The 18,650-nt window shown below is 37.7% G+C and overlaps 1 protein-coding gene across 1 annotated transcript; it reads left to right on the top strand.

The window, feature by feature from the left end:
• The first annotated feature begins 1,709 nt into the window (after positions 1-1,709).
• LOC122040376 (tropinone reductase homolog At5g06060-like) lies at positions 1,710-7,914 on the top strand. Its single transcript, XM_042599692.1, has 5 exons — positions 1,710-1,780; positions 1,847-2,054; positions 2,127-2,343; positions 7,562-7,668; positions 7,738-7,914. The coding sequence occupies exons 1-5, from the start codon at positions 1,710-1,712 to the stop codon at positions 7,912-7,914; spliced, it is 780 nt and encodes a 259-aa protein (XP_042455626.1).
• Positions 7,915-18,650: the final 10,736 nt, after the last annotated feature.

Raw genomic sequence — 18,650 nt, 5'->3', positions numbered from 1 at the left:
ATACGAGTTACAAATTGGATAGTAAAAGTAGTAGGGGTGGATGCCAATTTCTTGGATCCTCCCTAGTGAGTTGAAGTAGTAAAAAGTAACATTGTGTTGTCTTGTCCACAATTGAGACTGAGTATGTAGCTATAGATGGTTGTGTGACTCAATTATTTTGGATGATACATACCCTAGAAAATTATGCAGTTCATTACTCAAAAGTCAAGAGTTTGTGTGATAATGTGAGCACAATAAATTTGATCAAAAATATGGTTCATTACTCTAGGACAAAGTACATTGGAGTAAAGTATCATTTTATTAGATATGACAAAGATGATTCGCTCGCCCCGAACACCCCCGTCAATCTGTCTCTAGGCCAATACGAAGGAGGTAAATCACGGGTGACTATTAGCCATTAGTGCATGTGGAAAGATATAGAGGGGAGGCATGCTCGGACACACTGAATTTTAACTCTAAAATTTCATATGACAACATCTCATGTCTTAATCATTATATTATCTTGAGAATATGAGTATCATTTTATTAGAAATTATATGACAAAAGGAGACATTATTTATATTGATTCTAAGTCTAAATTTATTGACATCTTTATCAAACCTTTGCCGAATCAAAGTTTGCTTCACTTACCCATTTGATTTTGATTTTTTTTTTGAAAAAAAAAATCCATGATTGGTAAAATTTAAGGCGTCCTTTTATTGTTTCCAAAAAAAAAACGTCATCAATCATCACCTACGTGGTACTTCAAAAAAAGAGAATTATGACAGAAGCAAAAAAAAAAAAAGATTTTTTTTTATGAACTTTCTCTATCCATTTGGAAAAAATTCATGAGACAGATACCCATTTGATTTTGATTCTTTTTTTAGAAAAAAAAAAATCCATGATTAGTAAAATTTAAGGCGTCCTTCATTGTTTCCAAAAAAAAAAAAAAAAGCGTCATCAATCATCACCTACGTGGTACATCAAGAAAAGACAATTATGGCCGAAGCAAAAAAAAAATTAATGAATTTTCTCCATCCAATTTGCGAAAAATTCCTGAGACAGATACCCATTTGATTTTATTTATTTTTTAGAAAAAAAAATCCATGATTGGTAAAATGTAAGGTGTCTTTTATTGTTTCCAAAAAAAAAAAAAACCTCATCAATCATCATCTATTTGGTACTTCAAGAAAAGATAATTATAATCTCCTCGGATAAATCTAGTGATTAGCATATGAGAGGTTGTTATCATAAAGTCTAGGATTCGAATTTCGATAAAATCAAGATAAATACCTTCTTTATAAGTTAGTCATTATTCCAAAGACTAATAGTTATTCGTGATTTATTTTCTCTGTGTTAACTTTAAGACAGATCGACCGGAGCGTTAGGACGAATATATTTATTTTTTTATCATCAAGAAAAGATAATTACAGCAGTGGCAAAAAAAAGCAAAACAGAATTTTTTTTTTTTTTTAATGAATTTTCTCTATCCAATTCAAGCAACCCCACCCACCCATCCATCCAATGAAATACACAACGACACCAAAGTAAACTTTTATGTTTATTTGTACGTGTGGTCATAGGAAAAAGAAAGAAAAAAACACATTTTAAAATAAATATTAATTTTTTATTTGTGCACTTCTCTTTTATCTATATATTATATATATAAGCAATAACAGAGTCTATATATAGTCACTTTTCTCTGAGAATTGATCAGATAGAAGCAATCGATGGAGTTGGGAAACAGATGGTCTCTCCGAGGAGAAACAGCCTTGGTCACTGGTGGATCCAAAGGAATAGGGTAAATATTTTGCTTTTCTCTTCTTTTTATAATTTGTTGTTGTTGTTGCTGCTGCTGTTGTTGCAGGTGTGCTATTGTGGAAGAACTAGCAAGATTTGGTGCAGCAGTTCATACGTGCGCCAGGAATGAAGCAGAGCTGAAACAGAGTTTGCAGAAATGGAGAGACCTGAAGCTTCAGGTGACTGGTTCGGTCTGTGACGTCTCCTCCTCGGAGGAAAGGGAGAAGCTGATAAAGGAAGTAAGCGCCATCTTCAACGGCAAACTCAATATCCTGGTGATGATTTGACATTTGTAAAATTGTTAAATATTTTTTAATTCTCTAATTGTTAACTGACTGTCTGTGAAGGTTAATAATGTAGGGTTTGGTTATATTAAACCAGTTTTAGAGGTGACTCGAGAGGAATACAAGCACATGATGAACACCAACTTGGAAGCCGGTTTCCATTTGAGTCAACTTGCTCATCCCCTTCTTAAGGCATCTGGACGGAGCAATATCGTCTTCGTTTCGTCGATTGCTAGTATCGAAGGAACCTCTTTTATGTCCGTCTATGGAGCAACTAAGGGTATCCTAATTATTCTCAAAAAATATAATAAAAAACTATGTTAATATCTAAATGCTGATAAAGTAATAATAGGAAGAGATAAGAGTAATAATAAATCTTGTTCATTGAAATTTGTCCTAAGAACAATACAATATATAGGGTTTAAACAAGTACTCGGTCAATTAACCAATTAATAAATAATTGAATAATTCTAAAAATTATTCTGAGAATTATTCTAATAATTATAACTGAATTATTAGAATAACCCTAATACTTAATTTGATTTGACTTGGTAATTTGATCCGGTCAATGTGGGTAATTATCTTTTATCTCTATTACCCCCGACAAACTTAACGGGAGATCTTTAACGTTGAGTTTGCTTGCTAACTTGTTGAAACGGTGTTTGGATAATGGCTTAGTAAATATATCAGCAATTTGATCTTCAGCAGAGATATAAGAGACAGATAACCGTTGAGTTGCCACACGTTCACGAACAAAATGAAAGTCAATTTCTACATGTTTTGTACGAGCATGGAAGACCGGATTTGCTGAGAGATATGTTGCTCCAATATTATCGCACCAAATTTTTGGTGTAATATTTGATGCAAGATGAAGTTCAGAAAGAAGTGATTGAAGCCAAATAATCTCAGACGTTGTATTTGCTATAGCTTTATATTCTGCCTCAGTGCTTGAACGAGATACCGTAGGTTGCTTTTTCAAATTCCATGCGATAAGATTTCGTCCAAGAAATATCGCATATCCACTAGTAGAGCGTCTATCTTCAGGAGAACTAGCCCAATCCGCATCACTATAAGCATGTAAATCTCGAGACGATTGGTGATATAGAAGAAGACCATGTAGAATAGAACCTTTGAGATAGCGAAGTATTCTTTTTACATTATCCCAATTTTGTTCCGTCGGAGCATGCATAAATTGACAGGCACGATTTACTGCAAAAGTAATATCAGGTCGTGTGATAGTGACATATTGTAAGGCTCCAACAATGCTTCGATAAATCTGTGGATCAGACAGAGCAGGAGAAGATGAAGATAGAGAGTTGTTTACAGCAATTGGTGTAGAGACCGGACGTGCCCCATCCATTTTAGCTTTTTGAAGAAGTTCAGTAATGTATTGCTCTGAGAGAGAAGATATCCATCCTCATGTGGAATAAGCTCAATGCCAAGAAAAAATCGAGCAATGCCCAAATCTCGAGTAGGAAATTCTTGATTGAGAAGACTTAATAAAGTTGTGATACCCTTGTGACCATTACCAGTTATCAGAATGTCATCCACATAAATAAGAAAAAATATCATAAATCCATCATTATTTTTGTAAAATAAAGACGAGTCAGTCTTTGATCCAGAAAATCCTTGAGTTTGTAACCAATTAGATAATCGATGAAACCATGCACGAGGAGCTTGTCGAAGACCGTATAATGATTTCTTGAGTTGACAAACATGAGATGGAAATTGTGGATGAATGAACCCAGGTGGTTGCTCCATAAAAATAGTTTCCTCAAGATGACCATGGAGAAACGCATTTGAAATGTCTAATTGTCGTACGGGCCAATTAGAACTAACAGCTATTGATAACAATAGTCTGACAGATGTAATTTTGATAACTGGGCTAAAAGTGTCATTGAAGTCAATACCTGGTTGTTGACTAAATCCTTTGGCTACGAGTCGAGCTTTGTGTCGTTCAAGAGAACCATCAGCTCGATGCTTAAGACGAAATACCCATTTAGAGCCCACCATATTCATGGAGGGAGTACGCGGAACTAGGTTCCATGTTCCATTACGAAGAAGTGCATCAAATTCTATAGCCATTGCATTACACCAATTTGGATCCTTGTTTGCTTGTGTAAAACAAGTTGGTTCAATAGACTTTGAAGAAACCAATAGAGCTCGAGGAAGGGGATGTCGAGTTGTTATTTGAGGGCATCGTGCATATATGTCACTTAAGGGAAGCATGCGACGAGGAGGACCATCATTTGAATCACTTGTTGACGAGGAGGAGGAAGGAAACTGACATGGCGATTCCGATGACGGACTTGTATTATTTGACGATCCAGAGTTAGAGAGCATATTATCCATAGCTGGTGAGGCTTCCAAGATTGGACACAGAATAGGTTCCACAACATTATTCCTCTCATCAGTATGCCCTGCTCTTAATGGAGTAGCCACTTGGGTAAATTCTGGTGATCTTGGAGAATTTGCAGAGAATTCTAGAGCAGAACCCAGGATGTCATCTCTTCTTGCATTTCCAGTGTGTCTAATTGGATGAGCAACCTGTGGTAATTCAGATGGGATATCAGGTGGGGGTAAGAAAGTACCACTGCTTGAGGATAGAGTTGTTGTTGTCGCTGCAAAAGGAAATAGAGATTCATCAAAAATAACATGCCGAGATATATATATACGCCCTGTCGGTATATGTAGGCAACGATACCCATGGTGCAAATTACTGTAACCAAGGAAAACACACTGTTGAGAACGAGGATTAAGTTTATGTTTAGAATAAGGTCGTAGCCATGGATAACATGCACAACCGAAAAATACGTAAGAAGGTATAGTTAGGAGACTGATTGTGGAGTTTTTCCAAGGGGCTTTTATGGTGAAGTAATGGAGTAGGTAGACGATTAATAAGATAAACAGCAGTTTGAACTGCGGCATCCCAAAATTTGAGTGGAACTGATGCATGATTGAGAAGAGCTAAGGCAGTTTCGATTATATGACGATGTTTCCTTTCTGCAGAGCCATTTTGTTCGGGAGTGTGAGGACATGAGACTCGATGAAGAATTCCCAAAGAGCCCAGATGACGATTAAGCGCTTGATATTCTCCACCCCAATCAGAGTGGAGAGAGAGTATTTTTCGGTCAAAGAAACGTTCTACGTGTTTTTGGAATTGACAAAAGATATCAAAAAGATCAGATTTCCGTTTCATAAAAAATACCCAAGTAAACTTGCTGAAGTCATCAATAAAAATTACATAATAGAGGAAACCTTGATTTGACAAAATAGGAGCAGGACCCCAAACATCAGAGTGGATAAGTTCTAAAGGAAAATTAGACATATGAGAAGAAGAAACAAAGGGCAATTTATGACTTTTTGCTTTCAAACATGCTTCACAAGAATGAGATGAGGATGATAAAGATGTCGGTAAGCCAAACCGATTAATGATTCCTTGAACAAGACGTAGAGATGGATGACCAAGTCGTGCATGCCAGGAGGTTTTATTTGTGTGTTCTCCAACTAGAGCTTTGGCAGATGTAGGTTGAAGATAGTAGAGACCATCTCTAATTCCTCCTCTGAGCAGGGTGGTTTTGGTTATGGGATCCTTCACAAGACAATAGTGAGGGTGAAATTCAAAAAACACATTATTATCAAGAGCAAATTGACGAACTGAGAGTAAATTTTTAGTGATAGAAGGAACATGAAGTGTATTGCGCATGGAAAAGAGTCGACCAGATGAATGGAAAAATGTGTTTCCAAGATGAGCAATTTGCAAACCTGAACCGTTGCCTACTTCTACAGTGTCAGGACCATGATAGGAGGAGGCCTCTGCAAGAATGTCATAATCTGATGTAACGTGATGAGTTGCTCCAGAATCTGGATGCCATCCTGAGACTGAAGAATTTGTCATAGGTATATAAGGATTGCTTGCAAGAGAAAATGCCCCTGAGTGATATGATGGAGTTGAGGTTGATGCTTGAGGTGTGGATGGAAAACCTCCATTAAAATTTCGATCATATCTCTTATAACATTGATGAGCAAAGTGACCAATCTTGAAGTAAATCTGACAACGTCCTCGTCCTTGACCTCGTCCTCGACCTTGTCCTCGGCCTTGTCCTCGTCCTCGACCACCTTGATTTCCTTGAGGGATAGTACTATCAGTCTTGCGTGTCGAAAGAACAAGAGAATCTGAAACCCTTTGAGATTGTAATTGTAGAAGTATGTCATGCGAAGAGAGCAAGCCATGAAGGGTATCAAGTGACACTTGATCGATGCGAGTAGTTATGCTAGGAATAAAACTATCATATTGAGGTCCCAATCCTGCAAGAACATGTATTAGTAAATCTGAATCTGAAATCGGATGGCCAATCGCAGCTAAATTATTGACAATGGTTCTGATTAATTGCATATATTCATTGATGGACTTGTCTCCTCGGTGCACCGACTGTAACTGCATGCGAAGTTGAAGAACACGTGCTTGAGAGTGTGAAGCAAAGGTTCGGGCAAGAGCTTCCCATATTTGATGAGAACTAACAAGTCCTACAATTGTAGGAAGTATAGGCTCACTAATCGTTGAAATCAGCCATGTCATAATTAGTTGATCCTTCTTACTCCATATAGTATAGCCTGAATCATCCTCTTGCGGTTTAAGAGATGTACCATCAACAATTCCGAGTAAATCATGAACACGAAGTAGCGAAATAAATTACATCTTCCAAAGCATATAGTTATCATTGGTGAGTTTGATGGGTAAATAAGACATGGCATTTAGGGGTAAGGAAGAGAGTTGTGTTCCAAGGTTTGTTTCTGTGGTAGATGATGGAGATGAAAGTTCTGACATTATAAAATAGTGAGTTATGTAATGATAGCTTATTTGGGATGGTGGATGGTGGAGAGAGGTGCTCTCAAAAAAAGATTAAAAGACTTATCTCCTTTGGAACTCCTTGGCGTGGGCAGGACTTTTGTGTCACCACAATTGAGAACTCCTTGGCGGCAGCTTCTTCTTATGCAGCGGCAGAAGAAGGAAAATCCACAGCTATTGAGATCTTCAGGAGCAGCAGCAAAGAAGAGAATTATTCTAAGGACAAAAGAAGAGAAAACATGCATATATTGCTGGTCGAGGAAGTTCTCGCACAAGGCAATGCAGAGAGGGAGGGTGGAGAAATAGAGGTTTATTTTAGAAAAGAATAGGTGGGATAAGATGTTGGCTCTGATACCATGATAAAGTAATAATAGGAAGAGATAAGAGTAATAATAAATCTTGTTCATTGAAATTTGTCCTAAGAACAATACAATATATAGGGTTTAAACAAGTACTCGGTCAATTAACCAATTAACAAATAATAGAATAATTCTAAAAATTATTCTGAGAATTATTCTAATAATTATAACTGAATTATTAGAATAACCCTAATACTTAATTTGATTTGACTTGGTAATTTGATCCGGTCAATGTAGGTAATTATCTTTTATCTCTATTAAATGCAACATGAAATTTGGTTTATCTTTAGGAGCCATGAACCAACTCACTAGAGGCCTCGCTTGCGAATGGGCTAAGGACAATATTCGTGCCAATTGTGTTGCGCCGGGTTTCATCAAGACACCTATGGTTAAATCGGTATATAATTGCTTAACTTTGTCTAACTTAATTGTTTCTTAAATTGTATAAGAGGTCTATGTCTAATAGTGCATGGAGAATGAAGAACTGGTAGCACAGTGGTGTCATCATACGCCGCTTGGGCGTGTGGGGGAGCCTGAGGAAGTGGCAGCTTCGGTGGCTTTTCTTTGCCTTCCTTCTTCCTCTTTCATCACCGGTCAAGTGATTACTGTCGATGGAGGTAAAACAATATGCGGTGACTATTAAATCTCTAGCGTATATCTATATGAATTGGGTACGCTTTAATAAATCTGTATCGATGCAATACAAATGGTATCTTTATTATACTTATATGAATCGAACACTTAAATAAACACATGGACATGTTCAAATGACTCAAGAAATTCAATGTTAGCTAAATCTGGCTCAATGTCTACAATTTTAGAAAGTATTCCTATTGTGATGTTTTGTACAAACAAAAGCAAATTTTGAAAAGTACTTTGTGTCCATGTGATTTTATTTATAAGAATTTCATTCCTTCCTATTGTGATGTTTTGTATTGCTGTATAAAAATATATATAGGAAGAGTTTTTCTAAAAGGGATAAAGACAACAAGGAGTTGGATCTTCCTATAAGCCTTTAGAAAAAACAAGGTACTTGCGCATGGCCATCATTACCATGCTATGTTCCATGAATTGTATTCTGTCCTAAAATTTAAAGGTAATTAAATATTTGATTCACTTTGTAATATTTCTTTTGGCAACAACTTATTTTATTAGATTTTTTTTTTAGTTTTTTGGAACTTTGTTAGATTTTCTAGTGAACATAAAAAAAAATATATAAGAGACACATGGATTTAAATGGATAATTATTGTTGAGTAGTTAATCTTAACCCATATTCAAATGGAGACTTATTCACATATCACAATGATGTGTCATGTAGGTAACTTTGTTCTCACACTGAGACATGACACAAGTTAAGACGTCTTCTTCGGAACCCTCCGACCATTGCCCTCTTGTTCTCTCATTTTAGTGCACCCTCCTATCGCTATGTACGCTTGAAACATGCAAACTCGTACTATGTGTCAATGCCAACACAAAATTAGCTCAAGTCAAGAAGCTCAAGATTAAACCTGATTAAAAAAAAACTTCTTGAAAAACTAAGAGTGGAAAATAAATAACAAAAAATATGTAGCTGTAACATGACTTAAGCGAAACTAATTTATTCAATATCAAAATAACTTGTCCTCAAACATCATCTAAGCATAAGTTTTTATAGCTCTCAAAATCCTCAAAAAAATCTAAACAGAAAAATAACCTACTAGACTTATTCCCTAAGATTTAAGATAAATTAACTATCAAAACTCGGTTCCTAAGATTTAGGATAAAATTAAATATAAAAAAAATAAACTAAACTTAATTAACAAATAACTAGTTAAAAAAAACTCAATTTTGGATTCTCTCCTGCATCAGTCACTTGGAGTTGAAGAGAACTTATCCTCGAGTTTAGAGTGGGTGTATCCGGCTCCAGAGTACAATGACTTAGGTGTTTTATATTAAAAAGATCAGAAGTTTTTAAATGACTAGGAAGTCACAACCTGTAGGCATTGTCATTAATCTTTTTCTAGTATTTCGCAAGGTCCAATCCTTCGATCTTTGAGCTTGTTGTATTCACCAACAGGGAAACAGTCACAAGTTAATGCAGCCCAAACCATATCACCAATGTCAAAAAGAACCTAACGCCGATGCCGATCTGCCATGATCTTGTATTTGGTGTTGCTTTCTTGAATAGATTGCTTAACCTTCTCATGAATCACTCGAAGATGCTCGACCATCTCCTCATCCTTGGGGTTAGTTTGTCCGGGACACGAAATAGAGACTAAATCCAGTACCCCAGATCAGTTTCGTCCATCAACAATTTTGAAAGGACTCAAACCAATGGTCATGTTCTTTGATTTGTTGTATATGAATTCTGCTTGTGGTAAAACCAGATCACATTACTTCGATTTGGTTTCTATGAGACATCTCAAAAGACTTCCTAAGCTCTGATTCACTACCTCGGTTTGACCATCCGTCTGAGGGTGATAGGCGTTGTTGAAGTTTTGCTTCATCCCTAGCTTTTCCTATAAAGTCTTCCAAAATTGACTGACAAATTTAGTATCACTATCCGAAGTAATAATTCAAGAAATACTGTGTAAACACACAATCTCTTTAAAGAAGAGGGTGGCAATCCGAAAAGCATCTATGATTTTTCTGCACGCCACAAAGTGAGTCATCTTGGAGAATCGGTCCACCACAACTAGAATAGAATCGGCATTGGTGAGGGTTCCTTTAGATTGCTGACAAACAAGCAATGGTCCACGAAATGAGCTATGTCACTGGTTAGCTTGGTCCAATAGAAGTCAGAAGATATGAGGGCTAATGTCTTATCTCGGTCAAAGTGTCCTTCATTATGCAATTCACTGATAATGTGTTGTATATCTAAGAAAGATCCAAAGCCAATATCCTTAATGCTCATGGTAGTAAGCAGGGAAGAATGACAGCTTAGAGCATCTGCAACACAATTAAGACTCCTAGATTGATGCTTCAGCGTGAATGTGAACTCTGGAAGTGCTAGAACCGATGCTTCAGTCATCTTTTCCTTCACCAGTTGAAAACTAGTTATAGCCGCTTCAGTCCACTTGAACTCATGCCCCTTGAGATACTCAGTGATAAAAGCAATTAAGGTGCAAATTCTGGATGAATCGACGTTAGAAAGAGGTCAATCCATGAAAATTTCGAATGTCGTGAATGATTTTTGGCTGCGACCTGTAACGACCACCCTTCTTACTACTACTACTCTCTAAGGATGACCGTTACTTAACTACTAACTCTACTTAATCGGTATGATTAAAAATCACATGGAAAACCTACCGAAAAATTTCGACAGAATCTCCCCTGTTCCGGTGACCTTATTCAACAATACATGCAATATATACTCAGCCACAAGCGGCTGGAACACATATCAATCAACCACGCAGTATAATAAATCCAAAATAAAGAAAACAACACAAGAAATCATCACACAAGATTACAATTCTTCTACTACGTCCTAATCATATCAAAATAACAAATATTATCTCAAATACTCCTAACATAGCAAAAGACAATAAAAACTAAACTAAAACTTCTTTCCTAGTCCCAAGGCTTCCATAGTCCTGGCATCACACATCCTTCGAACACCTCCTTGTCGCCTTCCTTTCTATATCTTTTCCTTTCCTGTATCTGCAGTAAGAGGAAGTGTAGTCTATAAGCAAAATTTGCTTAGTAAGCGCTATCTAACTCACAAAATCTCGATATGCATGAGGATATACTGAAATCTAAAACTAAATGCTCAAAAGGAAATCTACTCATGCTCATCTACTAGTGAAAGAAATATACTGAAAGGCTAAACATGTAAAGTAAATCTATACAATCATGCTAGCATAAAGAACTGAGCTTACTGAATTCTAAACACCTTCTGAATCTTATTTCACTTGTTTAAAGACTTATTCTTTAAATACTTTATACTTATGTAAAACTTGCTTTACTTGTTCAAAAACTTATACTTATAATACTTCAAAATAATAATCATCTTCTTCTTGGGCCCGACAACTGTGCTTTTTCTTTTGTAACGACCCAACCCATTCGGCGGCCCATTTGGCGACCCTATGATCGTCGACCGTCGGCCGAGCCGTTACTATTAGGTTATCTAAACCTAGGGACGACTATGGGAGCCCAACCCAAGGACAACTGAGAGTCCAGCACAGTGCCACTAATAAAAGTAAAATACTTGTTATCTTTTAATACTTCTATATAATGCTTCGGCATTTTCTTTAGCACCTTGTGTGCCAAAATCCCTAAAGTCTTGACTTTGGGATCTACTTAAGGCCTTGGCCTTTTTCTTTCTTTTCTTTATCTTGCTTATACTTGTCAATACTTCTAATAAAAGAATGCTTCTTTAATAATTGAAATGTTTAAATAATTTCTAACATTGTAATGCTTAAACAAAAATCTGCATATAAGCTTAATCAAAATCCGCATTCAAGCTTAGTAAAAATCTGCATTATAATCTTAATAAAATATGTATACTCAGCTTATCTAAAATCTGCATACTAAGCTTATCTAAAATCTGCATACTAGGCTTAACAAAATCTGCATACTAAGCTCAACAAAAGCTGCATACTAACTCAATCAAAATTCTGCAAATCTAATTAAGCTACTAGAGATCTAATTGGATCTTCCGATGCTAAACCATTAAATCTGCAATAATGTATCTTTTTCTCTGCCAACGTTACTACTATCAAGTCTATAATACGAAATTTAAAATATTCAGGATATACTCTCTTACATTTCTGCTATATCATCATTTAATTTACCTTATGCTCGCTTTTAGAACAGAATCTGTACTAACTACATAAAAGGTGATGAGCAACAACATATAACATAACTTAAACTTTTCCAATGCATGTAACTCAATATAAAGCTCTGACCACCTTAATTTGTTACAAACCTACATACTCTAGAAGAAAACTAAACTCTTTCTTGTTCCTTGCTCATCAACAGGAATCCAAAATTTATAACCCTTTAAATTAACTGATCATGCCTATAAAAATTCATGAACAAAAGGATTTAAATCAACATCCGAATTCCTATAAACTCCATATGAACTGATACACAGGATAGAAAATCAGAAGTCAACTCACTCAATTTTGTCCAAAAATTCGAGCCAATCAATGAACTCCAAAACTCCTCAAATTCAACCCATAGATGTTCAAAAATTCATACGAAAAACCTATAGGAGACACTAATGGCAGTAAGAATATCACATAAATCCCAAATCAAAACACGAACTTCATGGGTAACACAAACCTACCAAAAACATCACGACCTTGGTTCCGAACCCAAGCTACTAAGAAAAAGGAACAGGACTGGTAAACCAGAAATCCATGCCTTACTAACAGAACTTAAAATGACACAGAGGATACAAATTAAAACATCCATAATCCACCAAGTGCAACAGTTTCCATATGAACAAGGACTATTCAGTACCTGAAATCCCCATGAAGAATAGGAACATCCTCACCCATTTTACCCAGCAAGAGTTTGAGTCCAGAAACTCGTTCCTTCAAGAAGAATCCAAACAAAATCTCGTTCAATCACCAACTCATGGAAATCCCGGAAGAAAAATATTACAAGCTGAGGTAGGAACTTCTCGAAGAACAGAAACCTTGATTTAAACCAAAACAAATTCCCCTCTTGTAACCTTAATAAAGCTCACGGCAGCAAACATGGCATCAAACTTCAAAACATGCTTCAACAATCAAAAGACGCAAGGAAACATCAATCGAATTCGGAACTACTCTTACCGCAAGTGAGTAAGCGACTTACCTCGATTCCTTGGACTCACATCGGAGAAGAAGCTTCTAGGGCTTCGGCAACACTCCAAATCCGGCGATTCCTAGCGTCTACACGCTCTCCTCTCCGAGGGGAGTTCAGATCTGTGAAGAACCCGCGGAGAAGGGTGCTCCCCGGCCGCCGGAGTCGAGCCCTAGCTCGGCTTCGTGCGGCGTTTTCCGCCTGCACAGATTTGTTACACGCGTGAGGGAGAAGAGGAAAGGGGAAAAGCTAGGTCACGGGAAAATAATCAAGCCCTAAGTTCTCTTTTTATAACCTTCAATATTTCTATTATGACTCAAATAAATTTGCTACCCATTTTAAACAAAACCGGCCGCGTGAACACTTGGTCAGCCGAGTTTTGACCGAGCCAAAGGCCGCAGGTTCAAATCCCCAGCCGAGCCTTTTATTCTCCTTTTATTCTGCTATTAACTATTTATTACTTAAATACAATTCGATCCTTATTTGATTAAGTAATAACTGCTAGCCCAGTTGGTTTTGCTCGGGTCAGGGGTTGCCGGTTCAAGCCTCATCTTGGACATTTTTTTGTCGAAACTTCTTTCGTTTAGTAAAAATACCAAACGACCTCCAAAAATTGCATAAAAATATTCCATAAATTCCTAAAAATCTCTAGAATTTTTCTAAAGCATTTCTAGATTTTAATAAAGTCTTTTGGGACTCCAAATTGTGAAATTTGGGGTGTTACACGACCACTCTAAAACTGCATCTATCTTTGATGGATCTGCACGAACATCGTCGGTAGACACTATAAATCCAAGAAACGAAACTGAGGTTGTGAAAAAAGAACACTTTTTGTTGTTGATGAACAAGTGTTCTGCCTTTAGCTTCTCAAAAACAATGCGAAGGTGATCAAAGTGCAAAGCTCGTGTCGGGCTATAAAAGAGAATGTCGTCCAAGTATGCAACCACGAATCTGTTGGTTGGACCTAGGAAGATCGTACCGGTTCCACTGTACAAAAATGTTGTATAAGTGTCGAACATTTCCTAAACAACCTATTGTGTTCTTTAGAAGTTAAATTAGGAATCGCAAACGGAACTTAACATTATTGATTCCAAATTTAACTTATCTGTTCTTGATGGTTAAGACTTGGATCGCAAGCGAAACTTAACACTATTTATCTAAATCCACCTATGTTATAAATTTAATTAAATATTAATTTCCAAAATTGACTTCCAGGACTGCATGGTGAGGCACATGGTCTTCTTGGGTATGGGAGCATCCACCACCGCCTAGACAAAGCCTTTTAAGGAAAGCTAATATTTAATTTCCTTATATAACTCTAGGTTTAATCAAAAGGAACAATCGAAATACAAATTCAAAAAACAAAAAAAACACAACTTCGAAATAAATCCGAAAAACTAGAATCTAATGCCTCTTTTGTTTGGAATTCTAACAAAGAAGAACTAGTATGATGCGGAAAAGTAATTACTAGTTATACCTCTTCTTTGTATGCTAATCACCTCGAGATCTTCTGTCGTATTCCTTGCCTCGCCTTGGATGGCGTGTGGGCGACGATCCTCGAAGATGAACACCACTCAAAGCCTTCTTCCTCCTTCTCTAAAATCCGGCCACCACCACCACCAAGGAAAAGAAAGCAAGGGGAAAGGAGAGGGAGAGAGGGTCGGCCACAATGAGAAGCTCCACCGCGAGAATAAGAATTAATTGTATCATGAGGCCTCCCCTCCCCTTATTTTATATTACTTGCCCAAGGCAAATAAGGAAAAACTTTTTACAAAAAATAAAATCTTCCTCTTGTTTTTCCTTTCCCCCTTTTATTTTTTCTTTTCTTTCCTCTTAATTGAATTAATCATCAAATCATTGATTGAATGATTTGATTTGGCCGGCCCCTTGCTTGGGCACCAAGCAAGGGTGGTCAGCCCCTTAAAAGGAAAGAAATAACTTTGTAAAAATTTTATAAGCTAAGAAGGAAACCTCTTATAAAATTTTACAAGCTCTCTCTTTTAATTTCCTAATGTAGATGTTAAAAAAGGAAAGTTTTAAAAATTAGAACCAAGTTTTACAATTTAAAACTTCTCTTCTAAAATTTCCTTTTTTAACATGATTACAAAAATAGAAAATTTTAATTTTAAAACTTCTCTTCCTTTTTTCTAAAAACCATGAGGATGGTTAAAAAATGAAACTTTTAAAATTTTTAAATTTTCTCTTAAACCATGTGGCCTAATTCAAATAAGGAAAGTTTTATATTTTAAAAGCTCTCTTTTAAAACTTGTAGATATCTACAAAGATAAGATTTTAAAAATTCAAAACACCCCTCCTTATTTGAAATATGTGGTCGGCACCCTTCAATTGCTTGTGACCGACCACCTCAAGGAGTTTATGGTCGGCCCCTTTGGCTTGGTCACCAAGCCATGGGCCGACCCCTTTTTGGACACCAAGATGGGCTTTTTATGAGAGGATTTAAGGCTTTAATGAGGCTACACAGGGACCTAGAGGAGAAATTGGTTTTGGCCTTCCGATAAGCTTGAGTATCTCGTGTTCGCCCTGAACACACAACTCAAGTTCATCGACAATAATTCATTTCACTAGAGAGTTATTATTGCACTACCGCACCAATCCCAAATTACATTTTTGGGCTCCTTCTTATTATGAGTGTGTTAGTCTCCCTGTGTTTAAGATATCGAATGTCCATTAATTTAATTGAGGTACTGACAACTCACTTTAATTAATGTCTTAGTCCAAGAGTAGTACCACTCAACCTTATTGTCATGTCGGACTAAGTCCACCTACAGGGTTTAACATGGCAATCCTTATGAGCTCCTCTTGGGGACATTCTTAACCTAGATTACTAGGACATAGTTTCCTTCTATAATCAACAACACAAACTATAAGTAATATCATTTTCCAACTTATCGGGCCTATTGATTTATCGAGCTAAATCTCACCCTTTGATAAGTTAAAGAAATAAATATTAAATATATATGCTTGTTATTATATTAGGATTAAGAGTGCACACTTCTATAATAACTAAGGTCTAGTTCTTTTATTAAGTCAGTATAAAAAGAATTTACCTAAAATGGTCCTACTCAATACACTTAGAGTGTACTAGTGTAATTTATTAGTCAAGATAAACTAATACCTAATTGTTGGTGCAATATTCCCTAGGTCAAGGTTGACCTAGTTGACTGAGCTTGAATTGGGTCAAGCTCGAGTCTTGATGTTTGGGTTTAGATGTTTGACAATACATGTAGACAACACATGGAGATTGCAGGTGTGATTGTTTATGTGGGGAGATTGTGAAGAAGAGTCAAGTAGGTCAAGGTTGACTGGATACTTGACTAGAAAATCTTGGTGAGTGAAGCCAGGTGAAAGCCCTAACTGGGAGGTTAGGCAGACTGGAAAATCCTTGTGAGTGAAGCCAGGTGAAAGACCTAGTGAGTGAAGCTAGGTAGAGATAAAATCCTGGTGAGTGAAGCCAGGTGAAAGACCTAGTGAGTGAAGCTAGGCAGTTGGGAAATCCTGGTGAGTGAAGCCAGGTGAAAGACCTAGTGAGTGAAGTTAGGTAGTTGGAAAGTCCTAGTGAGTGAAGCTAAGCAGTTGGGAAATCCTGGTGAGTGAAGCGAGGTGAAAGACCTAGTGAATGAAGCTAGGTAGTTGGGAAGTCCTAGTGAGTGAAGCTAGGCAGTAAGGAAAGACCTGGTGAGTGAAGCCAGACAGTTGGGAAGTCCAAGTAGGTCAAAGGGATTGACCAGATACTTGACACGAGGAAATCCAGATGGGTCAAGATTTGACCAGACATCTGGTGAAAGTCCAAGTGGGTCATGGAGGACCGGACACTTGGCATGAGGAGAAAGTCCAAATGGGTCAAAGGAATTGACCAGACACTTGGTGAGGGAGTCCTGGCAGGTCAAGGGTAACTAGATGCTAGGAATGATGTACCAACAGGTCATGGTTGACCGAACGTTGGTTTAGGGGACTTTGGACTTGGTTTTGGGCAAAAACAAGGAGCTGGATCGATCAACCGATCGGTTGATCGATTGGGTGAGTCCCCGAGACAAAGGCTTCCCCAATCGATCAGTCGATCGATTGGGGAGAATTGTCGATCGCACAGAATGCCTCCCAATCGATCGGTTGATCGATTGGGAGCTGCGATTTTGCGCGATAAGCCCTGGATCGATCGATCGATCGATCAGGCAATTCCCAGGAACACAGAGGCGCTCTGGATCGATCAGCTGATCGATCTAAAGCTTCCCCAATCGATTGGGAGTATTCCAATCGATTGGAATTCGACCGTTGGCGTCGTATTTAGCTGTTAGCGAGCATTTCTCTCAGCAAAGATCTCTCGGCTTTCTTCTCCAGCGACAACAGTGACCACAGAGCTTCTCCACAGTCACTCTCACGCCAGATCTTGAAAGTTCTTGGAGGCATTTCCAAGTCAAGAGGCGAATCTACAGCAAGAAGAAGAAGATAGGGTTAGGGTTTATTGTGTAAACTGTGTAAGTTTTCCCTTGTATTTGCTTCTCTTTGTTTCTTGTTGTATTGAGAGTATTGTAGGGCTTCTCCACCTTCGGTAGTTACTGAAAAGGAGTGTTAACATAGTGGAGGGTGTGTGAGTGTGTGGATCCTTGAATTAGTCACCTCTTCTTGAGGTGGATACCAAGTAAATCTCTAGTGTTAGCTTTGAGTGTTGTTTCTTTATATTTTCCGCTGCATTTCACCACAAGAAACAAGCAACGAAGAGCACGAGATCGCGCCAAGCTATTCCCCCCCCCCCCCCCCTCTAGCTATATTTTTGGTCCCAACAAGTGGTATCAAAGCAAGACCGCTCTTCATCGAAATTATCGCCGGAAGGGGCAACAAAGCTAGAGGGTGAAGAAGTTGAAGCAAATTTATCAAGTCAAAGAATTCAAAAGGGCTCAACTTCAAGATGGAATTCCAAGATGGACTTGGATTCGATACAAGGTGCCTCCCCCGTTCACAATGATGAGCTTCAATCTTTGGAGATCAAGGATCGAAAATTTCTTGATGGTGGAGATAGAGCAATGGTTTGCTCTCATGGAAGGCTTCGAAGCTCCAACAAGTTCAAAGGGTAAAATTCTCAAGAAGAGCAAGTGGAGCCAAGAGCAAATTCCAAGGAGCGAGGCAAATGACAAAGTGACCAAGCTATTGGTCAATTTATTGCCAAGCAATATTTTGGCTCAAGTTAGAGAATTCAAAGATGTCAAGGAACTTTGGAGCAAATTGACAATAATTCATGAGACCCCCTCCACTGTACCAATTCAAGAAGAATCCAAAGAGGGCGACTTCATGGGCCAGATCAAGAGGAAGAGGACTCCGAAGTTGAGAGATGCTCAACTTCCGAAGAAGAAGTCCAAGAAGCCTCATCTCCAAAGGAATGCAATGAAAAGAGCAAAGAGGGAACATATTCCTTGTTCCATGTACAAGATGAAGATGAAGAAGGCTCCACCTCTAGGATTGAGGGGGGAGCAATTTTCGTTGACACCGGATCAAGAAGAAAAAGAAGCCTCCACATCCGGGTCAAGAAAAGAAGAGGATGAAGAAGCTTCCACCTCCACAAGTCGAGTCAAATCTATTGGAGGAGCATCATT

The sequence above is a fragment of the Zingiber officinale genome, chromosome 2A, assembly GCF_018446385.1.
Source record: "Zingiber officinale cultivar Zhangliang chromosome 2A, Zo_v1.1, whole genome shotgun sequence".
NCBI classification, from domain to species: domain Eukaryota; kingdom Viridiplantae; phylum Streptophyta; class Magnoliopsida; order Zingiberales; family Zingiberaceae; genus Zingiber; species Zingiber officinale.
Note: the sequence above shows the minus strand (reverse complement) of the source record. Positions and strands in the feature narration are given on the sequence as shown.